General features: G+C 47.7%; 1 protein-coding gene across 12 annotated transcripts in view; it reads right to left on the minus strand.

Annotated features, from left to right (window-relative positions):
* Positions 1–16,266, minus strand: part of LOC106591178 (serine/threonine-protein kinase WNK1) — a 173,102-nt gene that overhangs the window by 61,865 nt on the left and 94,971 nt on the right. For all 12 annotated transcript variants that reach the window (XM_082977927.1, XM_082977935.1, XM_082977934.1 and 9 more), the window contains exon 6: positions 4,357–4,445. In XM_082977927.1, the coding sequence (XP_082834053.1) occupies positions 4,357–4,445 (89 nt within the window). The remainder of the gene's footprint in view (positions 1–4,356; positions 4,446–16,266) is intronic.

Consider the following 16,266-nt stretch of genomic DNA (forward strand, 5'->3'; position numbering starts at 1 on the left):
AACAGAACTACTCTCCAACAAGAATCAGAACGACACACTGAGCGTAAATATATATATTGATTGCAATTGTTCCCGAATGAGTGAGCCTTCAATTGTCAATTGTTAATGAACTCTGTTTAAACTTCTCAGCTGACCATTTATGACCCATTGTTCAACAGGCCGACCAGCCTGTTTAGCCAGTAGGGCACATTCCGATACCAATCCTTTGTGACAATAATTACTGTTTGTATGTTTTTCTGTTAATTACTTAGTGTAGTAAATAAATGATTTTAAGACAATTGATGTATGGATGATTTTAGTAAAGACTGGGTTCGTGCAGATACAACAATTTACGACGTGTTGGAATGAGACTGGACTAGAGGTAAATACACCATTTAAACTTAGAAGATAATCGACCTATACTATAATAGAATAGAATATTATAGTACAGGAAAGTTATATTAGGAAAATTATAGCTTTGTAATCTGAATATTCTCCTTGGTGCCCCGATCTCCTAGTTAATTACAATTAAACGATTAATCAGTTTAATCGCGTGATAATAATTACAGGGAGCTAATTGATAAACATATCTTCCGTTTAATGGTACCCCCAAAGACACGACAACACCAGGCCATCCTCCAAAAGTCTTTGCCTCACTGTGCGTGCAGATGCACTCACACCTGCCTGCTGCCATTCCTGAGCAAGCTCTGTACTGGTGGTGCCCCGATCCCGCAGCTGAATCAACTTTAGGAGACGGTCCTGGCGCTTGCTGGACTTTCTTGGGTACCCTGAAGCCTTCTTCACAACAATTGAACCGCTCTCCTTGAAGTTCTTGATGATCCCATAAATGGTTGATATAAGTGCAATCTTACTGGCAGCAATATCCTTGCCTGTGAAGCCCTTTTTGTGCAAAGCAATGAAGACTGCATGTGTTTCCTTGCAGGTAACCATGGCTGACAGAGGAAGAACAATGATTCCAAGCACCACCCTCCTTTTGAAGCTTCCAGTCTGTTATTCGAACTCAATCAGCATGACAGAGTGATCTCCAGCCTTGTCCTTGTCAACACTCACACCTGTGTTAATGAAAGAATCACTGACATGATGTCAGCTGGTCCTTTTGGGATTCAGTTCATTTGCATGGCAAAGAGGGACTTTGCAATTCATCTGATCACTCTTCATAACATTCTGGTGCATATGCAAATTGCCATCATACAAACTGAGGCAGCAGACTTTGTGAAAACTAATATTGGTGTCATTCTCAACTTTTGGCCACAACTGTATATTTACTATCCAGAAATTATATCCCATATTAACCATGTATATTTACTATCCATAAATGATATTCTATAATAACTATGTATATTTACTATCCATAAATTATATCCTATAATAACTATGTATATTTACTATCCATGACTCAGACAACGGGCATTATTGAAGGCACAATGTTACCTCTCAGGACATCTTATCATCATGTGAGGCTCAGCTGGTAAGTGTCTTTGGATAAATGTGCATGTCTGCTAAGTTCATTATTATATTACAGTGATGTTTAATGCATGACTGAGCAGAATACATGTGCAGCACAGGGTGCAGCACAGGGGGAAGCACAGGGTGAAGCACAGGGTGAGACAGCTCACACTCACACACAAAAACATGTCAGTTTATGGATGAATGCAGTGTTTGAACCCCCATTAAGGTGATGGATCATCAATGTAGGCCGACTAGGCACCAACAAACCTAATCAAATCAATTGTTATTTGTCGCATGGTAAACAGGGTGTAGACTAACCGTGAAATGCTGACTGACGGGTCTTCCCAACAACGTAGAGAAAAATAGAAAGATAATAACACCAGGAATAAATACACAATGAGTAACAATGAGTTGATGTGCAGGGTACGAGGTAACTGAGGTAGCTATGCACATATAGGTAGGGATAAAGTGACTAGGCAACAGGATAGATAATAAACAGTCGCAGCGGCGTATGTGGGGCGGCGGGTAGCCTAGAGGTTAGAGCGTTGGAATAGTAACCGAAAGACTGCAAGATCGAATCCCGGAGCTGACAAGGTAAAAAGCTCTCCAGGAACAGGGTTGCAGAGCCCTGCACTAGTGAGTCTAGTTTAAATAGCAAACATACTATTATTGTTGAGACCGACCGCATAGTTAAGTCATACATTTCATGCATCGTTAAGTTAACCTCAATCATTAACCTGTCATTCTTCTGGTACTTTAGACAGAGCTGTATATAAATCAGTGTGAAAAAACAAGGCTATAGTCATGATAACAAACACAGTGAGAATGTCTGCACAGTATAGCCAGCCTTTCCATGCATCGTTGAGTTAACAAACCTCAACCATGCAACATTAGTTTCAAGTACCAGGAGAATGACAAAGTGGGGAAAAACCCAAGGCTTTAGTTTAAATAGTAAACATACAAATGATGTTGTTAGACAACATAGTTTAAGTCGGTCTTTTTAATCCATTGTTCTGTCTAAAACCTCAAGCATGCATCATTAAGGACCCAGAGCGAGGAAAAAACATTGCTTGATTATACTTAGACTAGTGGCAGTAACATCCTAGCCACATATTAAAAGCTTTACTGCACTTTTCTTTTCAAGGGTGGAGTTAGTTTTTGTTGCATGGTGTTGCATGGTGTTGTATGATATTATGTCTATAACACAAACACAGACTTTTATTAGAATGACAATAAAAGAGAGATGAAGCCTACTAGTAGGAGACAGCATAGATGTATTAATCCAACTGGCGGCTTGGCTACTGAAACCACATTTAAACTGCTGGGGATTTGATGATCTCCCAGTGTTCATGCATTGTTAAACAGCTAGCACCCGAGGTAGACAGCCATGTCACCATCAACCTTTCCACTGCTTCATCAGTGAAACATCATACCGGGGTTTCATCTTACAACAAATTACCAAATATTGATGCTTGCATTCCTCCCCACATTTCATATTTCAATGCACTAATGCAAAATTGTTGCCCTTGGTTCAAGGCCTGAACAGCCTGCACAGTGCAAACACAATGCAGTATAGCAGAGTGATATATTGATTTCTTAGCTGTGTGTGAGAGAGCAGTCTTTCCAGCTCTCTCTCTCAATGACAAATTCATTCACTACTCAACTGGCCTCACTGAGTAAATTTGACCTTCAAATGCAAACTTTAAAAAGACACCCAGTATATACCTTTCAAATACTGAGGTGTAGTAAAACATCTCAGAAAAACTCATCAACAAAGCCTTCTTTGACAGGATTGACATGTAGTTAAACATGAAGGCTGTAAATCTTCCTGAGAGTGACTGTAGTAAAACATGACTGATGACCATTTCAACAAAAATACATTACAAAAAAAAGTGTCCTTCAAAACAAGTCAGTTTGTTCCCCGACTAGGCCAGGTGGATTCAAGCTTTTTCAGCAGGGACCCCATTTTTTACGGTAGAATCAGGGGACCCTATTATTTTCCCATTAATATCTTGCGACCTCACCACAAATCTAATGACAACCTTACACTCAACAAATAACCTTCAATTCAATGCAATTTGTCAAGGGAGCATTTTAAATCTGTACGCCTCCTTCTGTGTGTTGTGATGTTTTAGGTCACTTTGAGTGTTTCGTATCCCAGAATGTGCTGCGTTTAATTGATTTGCTTAAAAATAAAAACACAGAAAACAAGTTAAAGAAATCAAAAAGCAATGAAAAGGAGATCGTCAAATGAAGCTGGTTTTGTTTGTGGAGGTCACGACTCTCTTATCAAAATGAAAATAAACCAAAATATATTTATTCAATACAATTGTATCTTTCAAATGATCTTTCTCCAAAAAGCTTTGGATATTGTCCCATAAAATATTTGCTACTGTTAATTTGTATTGTATTTTGGCGACCGCACTTCAGTGTCGCGACCCCGACTTTGAAGAATACTGCTCTAGACTAAATCATCCAAAAACTGACACGTAGTCAAGGCAACCATGAGTGACATTCATATTTAACAGTGGTGAGGGGTTTTGACAGACAGGTAGTTGTCAGCTAGAGACAGTAATACAGGTTCAGTTCCTCTTGTTTTGGTTCAACAGGAACAGAGAGTGGAAAAGGAAACACTCTGTCCACAAACTGTGGGAGATTTATGTAGTGATTCACGTGTGTGTGTGTGTGTGTGTGTGTGTGTGTGTGTGTGTGTGTGTGTGTGTGTGTGTGTGCGTGCCTTGGTGCTGGGCCTGTTTGTAGAACTAAGCAGCAGGCTGACCAAGGCCTTCAGGCCACCCTCAGACTCTGAACATCATGTGTGTGAATGACAGATGAAAGGACAAACAGCACCCCAAGGTGTGTGTGTGTTTGTGTACAGAATACACACACACACACACACTAGCTCACCTCTCATCTTTGTTCTGGCGGATGCATCCCTCGATGATTTCCTTCACTTCTGGTATGGCTACCTTGTCAAAGCTGGCCGGTTTGACTCCCTGTGGGGGCAGAAACACAGGAGAACATTAAATCAATGTGCCAGCTGAAGCATGAGGCCGACAGAGACCCCCACTTCACCTCATTATGGAGCAGGGGGGCGTCCAGTGGAAAGATCAAGGCCAAGGAATCAAGAGAGAGAAACAGCAACAAAGTGAGCGAGAGAGAAAAAGAGAGGAGGCCTCAGTTACAAAACTACTTCTGATCCAGTTAGCTTTCAATTCTGGTTGAGTGTAGCAGTGGGTCATTTTCCTTACGACAGGGACCATAAAAGGGTGTGTGTTGTGTGTTTTGTGGGCCCCAGTGAGCTCTAAACAGCCAGGGTAGCCAGCCGTGTTGATTTAACTCAGGGAGTGTGTGGTGTGGCAGGCATGAATCTCTAGCTGAGACAGACTTGGAAGTCTGTCACTGGCTCAGCCCAATGTAGCCCAAGTCTGGCTCGAGACGCTCCAGTAAACCTGGGCCCCAAGCATAACGGGATCAACATAGAAACATACGTGTGAACACAACATGTGAGCCCCATTAGCCGACCATACAAACATGTTTTACTGGACAGCATTGATCAAATCAGGAACAGCTGGGTGTCTTTCCCCTGAGATAAACATGTAAACAACCCGTCTCTCACAACTTGGTGACAAGTCTATTTTCAGACACCATTAGAACACACACCAATACTTTCAGACGCAGATGGAAGCAGCATCTATAGAAAATAGATGACCAGCTCATTTGATCGAAATCAGGCCAAATAAATACTGTATTTCCACCATTCAGCATTTTATCAGATGCACAACCTTTACCAAAAAGGTCCTGGTCAGGGAGGACAAATGGTTCTAAGAGAGTGTCTTGAAGCGCAGGACTTTAATAAAGTCCACATCAAGAGGATTTAGTTGTTGAGATGAATAAGTCCAGCCCAACATCAGGGCAGTGAGAATCAAGAGCAAGTCATCCTCCTGATACCAAGCTGATCAATATAACCTGAACCCAAGGCAAGTCATCCTCCTGATACCAAGCTGATCAATATAACCTGAACCCAAGGCAAGTCATCCTCCTGATACCAAGCTGATCCATATAACCTGAACCCAAGGCAAGTCATCCTCCTGATACCAAGCTGATCCATATAACCTGAACCCAAGGCAAGTCATCCTCCTGATACCAAGCTGATCAATATAACCTGAACCCAAGGCAAGTCATCCTCCTGATACCAAGCTGATCAATATAACCTGAACCCAAGGCAAGTCATCCTCCTGATACCAAGCTGATCCATATAACCTGAACCCAAGGCAAGTCATCCTCCTGATACCAAGCTGATCCATATAACCTGAACCCAAGGCAAGTCATCCTCCTGATACCAAGCTGATCAATATAACCTGAACCCAAGGCAAGTCATCCTCCTGATACCAAGCTGATCAATATAACCTGAACCCAAGGCAAGTCATCCTCCTGATACCAAGCTGATCAATATAACCTGAACCCAAGGCAAGTCATCCTCCTGATACCAAGCTGATCAATATAACCTGAACCCAAGGCAAGTCATCCTCCTGATACCAAGCTGATCAATATAACCTGAACCCAAGGCAAGTCATCCTCCTGATACCAAGCTGATCAATATAACCTGAACCCAAGGCAAGTCATCCTCCTGATACCAAGCTGATCAATATAACCTGAACCCAAGGCAAGTCATCCTCCTGATACCAAGCTGATCAATATAACCTGAACCCAAGGCAAGTCATCCTCCTGATACCAAGCTGATCAATATAACCTGAACCCAAGGCAAGTCATCCTCCTGATACCAAGCTGATCAATATAACCTGAACCCAAGGCAAGTCATCCTCCTGATACCAAGCTGATCCATATAACCTGAACCCAAGGCAAGTCATCCTCCTGATACCAAGCTGATCAATATAACCTGAACCCAAGGCAAGTCATCCTCCTGATACCAAGCTGATCAATATAACCTGAACCCAAGGCAAGTCATCCTCCTGATACCAAGCTGATCAATATAACCTGAACCCAAGGCAAGTCATCCTCCTGATACCAAGCTGATCAATATAACCTGAACCCAAGGCAAGTCATCCTCCTGATACCAAGCTGATCCATATAACCTGAACCCAAGGCAAGTCATCCTCCTGATACCAAGCTGATCAATATAACCTGAACCCAAGGCAAGTCATCCTCCTGATACCAAGCTGATCAATATAACCTGAACCCAAGGCAAGTCATCCTCCTGATACCAAGCTGATCAATATAACCTGAACCCAAGGCAAGTCATCCTCCTGATACCAAGCTGATCAATATAACCTGAACCCAAGGCAAGTCATCCTCCTGATACCAAGCTGATCAATATAACCTGAACCCAAGGCAAGTCATCCTCCTGATACCAAGCTGATCAATATAACCTGAACCCAAGGCAAGTCATCCTCCTGATACCAAGCTGATCAATATAACCTGAACCCAAGGCAAGTCATCCTCCTGATACCAAGCTGATCCATATAACCTGAACCCAAGGCAAGTCATCCTCCTGATACCAAGCTGATCAATATAACCTGAACCCAAGGCAAGTCATCCTCCTGATACCAAGCTGATCAATATAACCTGAACCCAAGGCAAGTCATCCTCCTGATACCAAGCTGATCAATATAACCTGAACCCAAGGCAAGTCATCCTCCTGATACCAAGCTGATCAATATAACCTGAACCCAAGGCAAGTCATCCTCCTGATACCAAGCTGATCAATATAACCTGAACCCAAGGCAAGTCATCCTCCTGATACCAAGCTGATCCATATAACCTGAACCCAAGGCAAGTCATCCTCCTGATACCAAGCTGATCAATATAACCTGAACCCAAGGCAAGTCATCCTCCTGATACCAAGCTGATCAATATAACCTGAACCCAAGGCAAGTCATCCTCCTGATACCAAGCTGATCAATATAACCTGAACCCAAGGCAAGTCATCCTCCTGATACCAAGCTGATCAATATAACCTGAACCCAAGGCAAGTCATCCTCCTGATACCAAGCTGATCAATATAACCTGAACCCAAGGCAAGTCATCCTCCTGATACCAAGCTGATCAATATAACCTGAACCCAAGGCAAGTCATCCTCCTGATACCAAGCTGATCAATATAACCTGAACCCAAGGCAAGTCATCCTCCTGATACCAAGCTGATCAATATAACCTGAACCCAAGGCAAGTCATCCTCCTGATACCAAGCTGATCAATATAACCTGAACCCAAGGCAAGTCATCCTCCTGATACCAAGCTGATCAATATAACCTGAACCCAAGGCAAGTCATCCTCCTGATACCAAGCTGATCCATATAACCTGAACCCAAGGCAAGTCATCCTCCTGATACCAAGCTGATCCATATAACCTGAACCCAAGGCAAGTCATCCTCCTGATACCAAGCTGATCAATATAACCTGAACCCAAGGCAAGTCATCCTCCTGATACCAAGCTGATCAATATAACCTGAACCCAAGGCAAGTCATCCTCCTGATACCAAGCTGATCAATATAACCTGAACCCAAGGCAAGTCATCCTCCTGATACCAAGCTGATCAATATAACCTGAACCCAAGGCAAGTCATCCTCCTGATACCAAGCTGATCAATATAACCTGAACCCAAGGCAAGTCATCCTCCTGATACCAAGCTGATCAATATAACCTGAACCCAAGGCAAGTCATCCTCCTGATACCAAGCTGATCCATATAACCTGAACCCAAGGCAAGTCATCCTCCTGATACCAAGCTGATCAATATAACCTGAACCCAAGGCAAGTCATCCTCCTGATACCAAGCTGATCAATATAACCTGAACCCAAGGCAAGTCATCCTCCTGATACCAAGCTGATCAATATAACCTGAACCCAAGGCAAGTCATCCTCCTGATACCAAGCTGATCAATATAACCTGAACCCAAGGCAAGTCATCCTCCTGATACCAAGCTGATCAATATAACCTGAACCCAAGGCAAGTCATCCTCCTGATACCAAGCTGATCCATATAACCTGAACCCAAGGCAAGTCATCCTCCTGATACCAAGCTGATCAATATAACCTGAACCCAAGGCAAGTCATCCTCCTGATACCAAGCTGATCCATATAACCTGAACCCAAGGCAAGTCATCCTCCTGATACCAAGCTGATCAATATAACCTGAACCCAAGGCAAGTCATCCTCCTGATACCAAGCTGATCCATATAACCTGAACCCAAGGCAAGTCATCCTCCTGATACCAAGCTGATCAATATAACCTGAACCCAAGGCAAGTCATCCTCCTGATACCAAGCTGATCCATATAACCTGAACCCAAGGCAAGTCATCCTCCTGATACCAAGCTGATCAATATAACCTGAACCCAAGGCAAGTCATCCTCCTGATACCAAGCTGATCCATATAACCTGAACCCAAGGCAAGTCATCCTCCTGATACCAAGCTGATCCATATAACCTGAACCCAAGGCAAGTCATCCTCCTGATACCAAGCTGATCAATATAACCTGAACCCAAGGCAAGTCATCCTCCTGATACCAAGCTGATCCATATAACCTGAACCCAAGGCAAGTCATCCTCCTGATACCAAGCTGATCAATATAACCTGAACCCAAGGCAAGTCATCCTCCTGATACCAAGCTGATCAATATAACCTGAACCCAAGGCAAGTCATCCTCCTGATACCAAGCTGATCAATATAACCTGAACCCAAGGCAAGTCATCCTCCTGATACCAAGCTGATCAATATAACCTGAACCCAAGGCAAGTCATCCTCCTGATACCAAACTGATCAATATAACCTGAACCCAAGGCAAGTCATCCTCCTGATACCAAGCTGATCAATATAACCTGAACCCAAGGCAAGTCATCCTCCTGATACCAAGCTGATCAATATAACCTGAACCCAAGGCAAGTCATCCTCCTGATACCAAGCTGATCAATATAACCTGAACCCAAGGCAAGTCATCCTCCTGATACCAAGCTGATCAATATAACCTGAACCCAAGGCAAGTCATCCTCCTGATACCAAGCTGATCAATATAACCTGAACCCAAGGCAAGTCATCCTCCTGATACCAAGCTGATCAATATAACCTGAACCCAAGGCAAGTCATCCTCCTGATACCAAGCTGATCAATATAACCTGAACCCAAGGCAAGTCATCCTCCTGATACCAAGCTGATCCATATAACCTGAACCCAAGGCAAGTCATCCTCCTGATACCAAGCTGATCAATATAACCTGAACCCAAGGCAAGTCATCCTCCTGATACCAAGCTGATCCATATAACCTGAACCCAAGGCAAGTCATCCTCCTGATACCAAGCTGATCAATATAACCTGAACCCAAGGCAAGTCATCCTCCTGATACCAAGCTGATCAATATAACCTGAACCCAAGGCAAGTCATCCTCCTGATACCAAGCTGATCAATATAACCTGAACCCAAGGCAAGTCATCCCCTGATACCAAGCTGATCAATATAACCTGAACCCAAGGCAAGTCATCCTCCTGATACCAAGCTGATCCATATAACCTGAACCCAAGGCAAGTCATCCTCCTGATACCAAGCTGATCAATATAACCTGAACCCAAGGCAAGTCATCCTCCTGATACCAAGCTGATCAATATAACCTGAACCCAAGGCAAGTCATCCTCCTGATACCAAGCTGATCAATATAACCTGAACCCAAGGCAAGTCATCCTCCTGATACCAAGCTGATCCATATAACCTGAACCCAAGGCAAGTCATCCTCCTGATACCAAGCTGATCAATATAACCTGAACCCAAGGCAAGTCATCCTCCTGATACCAAGCTGATCCATATAACCTGAACCCAAGGCAAGTCATCCTCCTGATACCAAGCTGATCAATATAACCTGAACCCAAGGCAAGTCATCCTCCTGATACCAAGCTGATCAATATAACCTGAACCCAAGGCAAGTCATCCTCCTGATACCAAGCTGATCCATATAACCTGAACCCAAGGCAAGTCATCCTCCTGATACCAAGCTGATCAATATAACCTGAACCCAAGGCAAGTCATCCTCCTGATACCAAGCTGATCAATATAACCTGAACCCAAGGCAAGTCATCCTCCTGATACCAAGCTGATCAATATAACCTGAACCCAAGGCAAGTCATCCTCCTGATACCAAGCTGATCAATATAACCTGAACCCAAGGCAAGTCATCCTCCTGATACCAAGCTGATCCATATAACCTGAACCCAAGGCAAGTCATCCTCCTGATACCAAGCTGATCAATATAACCTGAACCCAAGGCAAGTCATCCTCCTGATACCAAGCTGATCCATATAACCTGAACCCAAGGCAAGTCATCCTCCTGATACCAAGCTGATCAATATAACCTGAACCCAAGGCAAGTCATCCTCCTGATACCAAGCTGATCCATATAACCTGAACCCAGAAACATTGATGGGAATAGGAGCCAGGAACACAGACTCAAACACGGAAACGATTTTAAAAAATAACTCAACGAACCAAACCCTTCCTCTTACTACCTCAGTCTCTTCTCTGCAGAACCCCCCCCCCCACACACCCCCCCCATCAGAAAGTCTTATTAAAAGAAAACTGTCAAAACAGTAGAGAAGAAAAAGTTCCAGAGAAAGGTAGAGACAGAAAGAGAGAAAAAGAGATTGAGAAAGAGACTTACCGGGATGTGAGAGTGAGAGACAGGTCCAACAGACAGAGAGAGTTGGACTCACTAAACTGATGTAACCTGGTACATTGAGTTCTGCAGGCTCTGTCCTTTACAGTTCCCAACACAGTGGCTTCTCAGTCTTTACAAACCCCCCCTGTCCCTCCAATCTAGAACCTCTGTCCTTATATAACATTACACACACACACACACCTCCTAGAGATTCCTGGGCCAAACAAAGTAAGGGATGACAGCGGAAGAGGTAATGGAATTAAGGAGGACCGGTATTCCAATAACAGGGTGATTAAAAAGGCCTCATTACGGGTGAAACTCTCACAGCGAATAGAGGTCCTTTAAGCCGGTTACATGCTGGTTCCTTTCTGCCCCTCACAGAACAGCCAACAATGGAGAGAGAAATGAAAAGGTACATTTAAAATGTTTAACAAAGGACCAGAGGCAGAGGGAGGCTGGAGAGAGTTGATGTGAGGACGGTGTGGGTGGACTAGCTAGGTATGTGGGGGTGAATCCTGTCTTCCAATTAAGTCAAATGGTCACTTAGCCAATAGTGATTCGCCCCATTGTGTAAAGAGAAAAGGACTAATTATGATCTTTAAAAAGGTCCAACGCAGCAGTTTCTATCTCAATACCAAATCATTTCTGGGTAACAATTAAGTGCCTTAGGGTGACTTCAAACAAAGAAGCAAAAATATAGCCTCTTAGCAAAGAGACATTTCTAAAGCAAGAGAGGTTTGGAACGCTTTCTTATTGGTCTATTAACTCATTTACCGCATGGTGATGTCACCATGGAAGGCCAAAACTCCATCCCAACAAAACATGCAGAAATGTCAAAACAGCTGTTAATTTTCCAAACAGCTCTTACCCTAAAGGGGCATGATCATTATGTTCTAAATGTCACAGTATTACTCCAACCTAATGTTTTGACTGCACTTGGCCGTTGACTTGACTTTCCAGCTCTTTATAATTGGAGTGTTAACATCAGTTCTCAAAGCTGTGTGTTGCTTTTATAATTCAGAGTAGAATTCATATATAAACGTCCGTTTTTTAATTGCTCTTAAGAATCCGTCCATCCGGTCTGGCAGATTTATATAGTCCAGCTCTCCAGAAAACAAACGAAGGGATGAAAATACCCCGGACATTATATACAAATGACTGGACTGGGAGCAAGCAGCTGTGTACCAAATGGCACCCTATTTTCTAGATGAGCCCTGGTCAAATTGTAGTGCACTATTTAGGTATTAGGGTGGCGTTTGTGACGCAGCCAGTGGAACTGTCACTGATGGTAACAGTCTGAGGCAGGAGGCTGTAATAAGCGTCGTCTACAGAGCTGGGAGAACAGAGAGACAGGGGAGAGAGACGGGAGCATGCTGGGTCATTATATACCATCAGCGTCATCTAGACACTGTCTGGATTGTGTGTGTGTGTGTGTGTGTGTGTGTGTGTGTGTGTGTGTGTGTGTGTGTGAGTGAAAGTAACATGACAAGACATTATTTTCTTGGGTTGCAGCTCTACAGTCACCGACACAGTCTGTCTAAGAGTCAAAGAACTTCATTTTTAACTTCAGTACTTCACATGAAGCCAATTTCTAACCTGACATGATGTATCCACACAACTTTCCTAAGGCAAAATACTTCCAAGAAGTAATGTGATGGATCACTGAGTTGGAGTTACGGGATTGATTCCCAATTGGTCAACAGACCTCTCTTGGTTACTTCAGCACACATTGCTTCCTCTTAACCACATCCAAGGAAATGCCATCGGTTACACGTTAGTTCCCAGCAGCTAAAATCCATACCAATCTGATAGACGGTTAAAGTATTAATAGTCCTGTATTCCCATGACAAATCCCTACTCTGATCTCTGATCCCACAGGAGAATGGCATGCAGAGTCACAGTGACTGGGGGGGAGGGGGGGTCCAGAGAAGCTGCTCTGTCATTATCATAACACAGGATTTACGTCTCCCAGACAACCCTGTGTGGTGACCCCTAAAGCTGAGGTCACCCACCGCCGCAACCAGCCATGACGGTCAATAAGCACGGTGCAGGGTTCCTCACTGACTAGCCGTCTGTCTGTCCTGTACTTAAAAATCATTGGGATTTCCTAAAAAGCTTACTTTAGACTTACACTGATTACATGGAGTAATTTTGAGTACATAGGAGCTTGGTTTTGACCCGCAGGGCTATGTAAACATTATATCACAATGAAGAGATCTGTTAAAGAGAAGAAAAAAGACTGTCACATCTGTCTGCATGATGAGATCATCTCATGGCAGTAACACTCAGCTCAAAAACACATTGATTACAATTCCCATCCACCCAGCCACCCACCCGGCCATCCACCCACCCACCCGGCCATCCACCCACCCACCCGGCCATCCACCCATCCACCCACCCGGCCATCCACCCGGCCATCCACCCATCCACCCGGCCATCCACCCACCCGGCCATCCCTACAATTGTTTCTGGTTTCAGAGCTGTGTTGTGTCGTGTGATTGGATTTCAGCTGATTAAAACACCTCCAAGACTATAAGGAGGGATCAACGCTTTACAGATGAACTGGTGTAAAGGGGAGGGCAGCCCCCAAAACATATTCCTGTCTCCCCTCAGAGAACGTCTTCCAGCCTTCCCCTGTCCACTAGAATGCCAAGCACTAGAGGAGGTGGCATCCTTTAGCTGCTGTCTACAACTCTCCACAGTCCCCTTTCCAACAGGCCATTATGGAAGCCATTCACAGCTAACATGAGGGCTGTGTCATTCCTCTCTCCATCTCTCCCTCCCTGGGATTCTGTGGCCCCTTGGGGGGGGGGGGGGTACAGGAGGAGGGGAGCCGGTACAGAGGAGGGGGGGGAGCCGGTACAGAGGAGGAGGAAGCCGGTACAGAGGAGGGAGGGGAGCCGGTACAGAGGAGGGGGGGGAGCCGGTACAGAGGAGGAGGGAGCCGGTACAGAGGAGGGAGGGGAGCCGGTACAGAGGAGGGGGGGAGCCGGTACAGAGGAGGAGGGAGCCGGTACAGAGGAGGGGGGGGAGCCGGTACAGAGGAGGGGGGGGAGCCGGTACAGAGGAGGAGGGAGCCGGTACAGAGGAGGGGGGGGGAGCCGGTACAGAGGAGGAGGGAGCCGGTACAGAGGAGGGAGGGGAGCCGGTACAGAGGAGGGGGGGGGAGCCGGTACAGAGGAGGGAGGGGAGCCGGTACAGAGGAGGGGGGGGGAGCCGGTACAGAGGAGGGAGGGGAGCCGGTACAGAGGAGGGGGTGGAGCCGGTACAGAGGAGGGAGGGAGGGGAGCCGGTACAGAGGAGGGAGGGGAGCCGGTACAGAGGAGGGGGGGGAGCCGGTACAGAGGAGGGAGGGAGGGGAGCCGGTACAGAGGAGGGAGGGGAGCCGGTACAGAGGAGGGGGGGGAGCCGGTACAGAGGAGGGGGGGGAGCCGGTACAGAGGAGGAGGGAGCCGGTACAGAGGAGGGGGGGAGCCGGTACAGAGGAGGGAGGGAGCCGGTACAGAGCAGGAGGGAGCCGGTACAGAGCAGGAGGGAGCCGGTACAGAGGAGGGGGGGAGCCGGTACAGAGGAGGGGGGGAGCCGGTACAGAGGAGGGAGGGGAGCCGGTACAGAGGAGGAGGGAGCCGGTACAGAGGAGGGAGGGAGCCGGTACAGAGGAGGGAGGGAGCCGGTACAGAGCAGGAGGGAGCCGGTACAGAGGAGGGGGGGAGCCGGTACAGAGGAGGGGGGGAGCCGGTACAGAGGAGGGGGGGAGCCGGTACAGAGGAGGGGGGGAGCCGGTACAGAGGAGGGGGGGAGCCGGTACAGAGCAGGAGGGAGCCGGTACAGAGGAGGGGGGGAGCCGGTACAGAGGAGGGAGGGGAGCCGGTACAGAGGAGGGGGGGAGCCGGTACAGAGCAGGAGGGAGCCGGTACAGAGGAGGGGGGGAGCCGGTACAGAGGAGGGAGGGAGCCGGTACAGAGGAGGGAGGGAGCCGGTACAGAGGAGGGAGGGGAGCCGGTACAGAGGAGGGAGGGGAGCCGGTACAGAGGAGGGAGGGGAGCCGGTACAGAGGAGGGGGGGGAGCCGGTACAGAGGAGGGGGGGGAGCCGGTACAGAGGAGGGGGGGGAGCCGGTACAGAGGAGGAGGGAGCCGGTACAGAGGAGGGAGGGGAGCCGGTACAGAGGAGGGAGGGGAGCCGGTACAGAGGAGGGGGGAGCCGGTACAGAGGAGGGGGGGGAGCCGGTACAGAGGAGGGGGGGGAGCCGGTACAGAGGAGGGGGGGGAGCCGGTACAGAGGAGGGGGGGGAGCCGGTACAGAGGAGGAGGGAGCCGGTACAGAGGAGGGGGGAGCCGGTACAGAGGAGGGGGGGGAGCCGGTACAGAGGAGGGGGGGGAGCCGGTACAGAGGAGGGGGGGGAGCCGGTACAGAGGAGGGGGGGGAGCCGGTACAGAGGAGGAGGGAGCCGGTACAGAGGAGGGGGGGGAGCCGGTACAGAGGAGGAGGGAGCCGGTACAGAGGAGGAGGGAGCCGGTACAGAGGAGGGAGGGGAGCCGGTACAGAGGAGGGGGGGGAGCCGGTACAGAGGAGGGAGGGGAGCCGGTACAGAGGAGGGAGGGAGGGGAGCCGGTACAGAGGAGGGGGGGGAGCCGGTACAGAGGAGGGAGGGAGGGGAGCCGGTACAGAGGAGGGAGGGGAGCCGGTACAGAGGAGGGGGGGGAGCCGGTACAGAGGAGGGAGGGAGGGGAGCCGGTACAGAGGAGGGGGGGAGCCGGTACAGAGGAGGAGGGAGCCGGTACAGAGGAGGGGGGGAGCCGGTACAGAGGAGGAGGGAGCCGGTACAGAGGAGGGAGGGAGCCGGTACAGAGCAGGAGGGAGCCGGTACAGAGGAGGGGGGGAGCCGGTACAGAGGAGGGGGGGGAGCCGGTACAGAGGAGGGAGGGGAGCCGGTACAGAGGAGGAGGGAGCCGGTACAGAGGAGGGGGGGAGCCGGTACAGAGCAGGAGGGAGCCGGTACAGAGGAGGGGGGGAGCCGGTACAGAGGAGGGAGGGGAGCCGGTACAGAGGAGGGGGGGAGCCGGTACAGAGCAGGAGGGAGCCGGTACAGAGGAGGGGGGGAGCCGGTACAGAGGAGGGAGGGGAGCCGGTACAGAGGAGGGGGGGGAGCCGGTAC

Source organism: Salmo salar, chromosome 07 (assembly GCF_965601325.2).
Source record: "Salmo salar chromosome 07, fSalSal1, whole genome shotgun sequence".
Classification (NCBI taxonomy): Eukaryota; Metazoa; Chordata; class Actinopteri; order Salmoniformes; family Salmonidae; genus Salmo; species Salmo salar.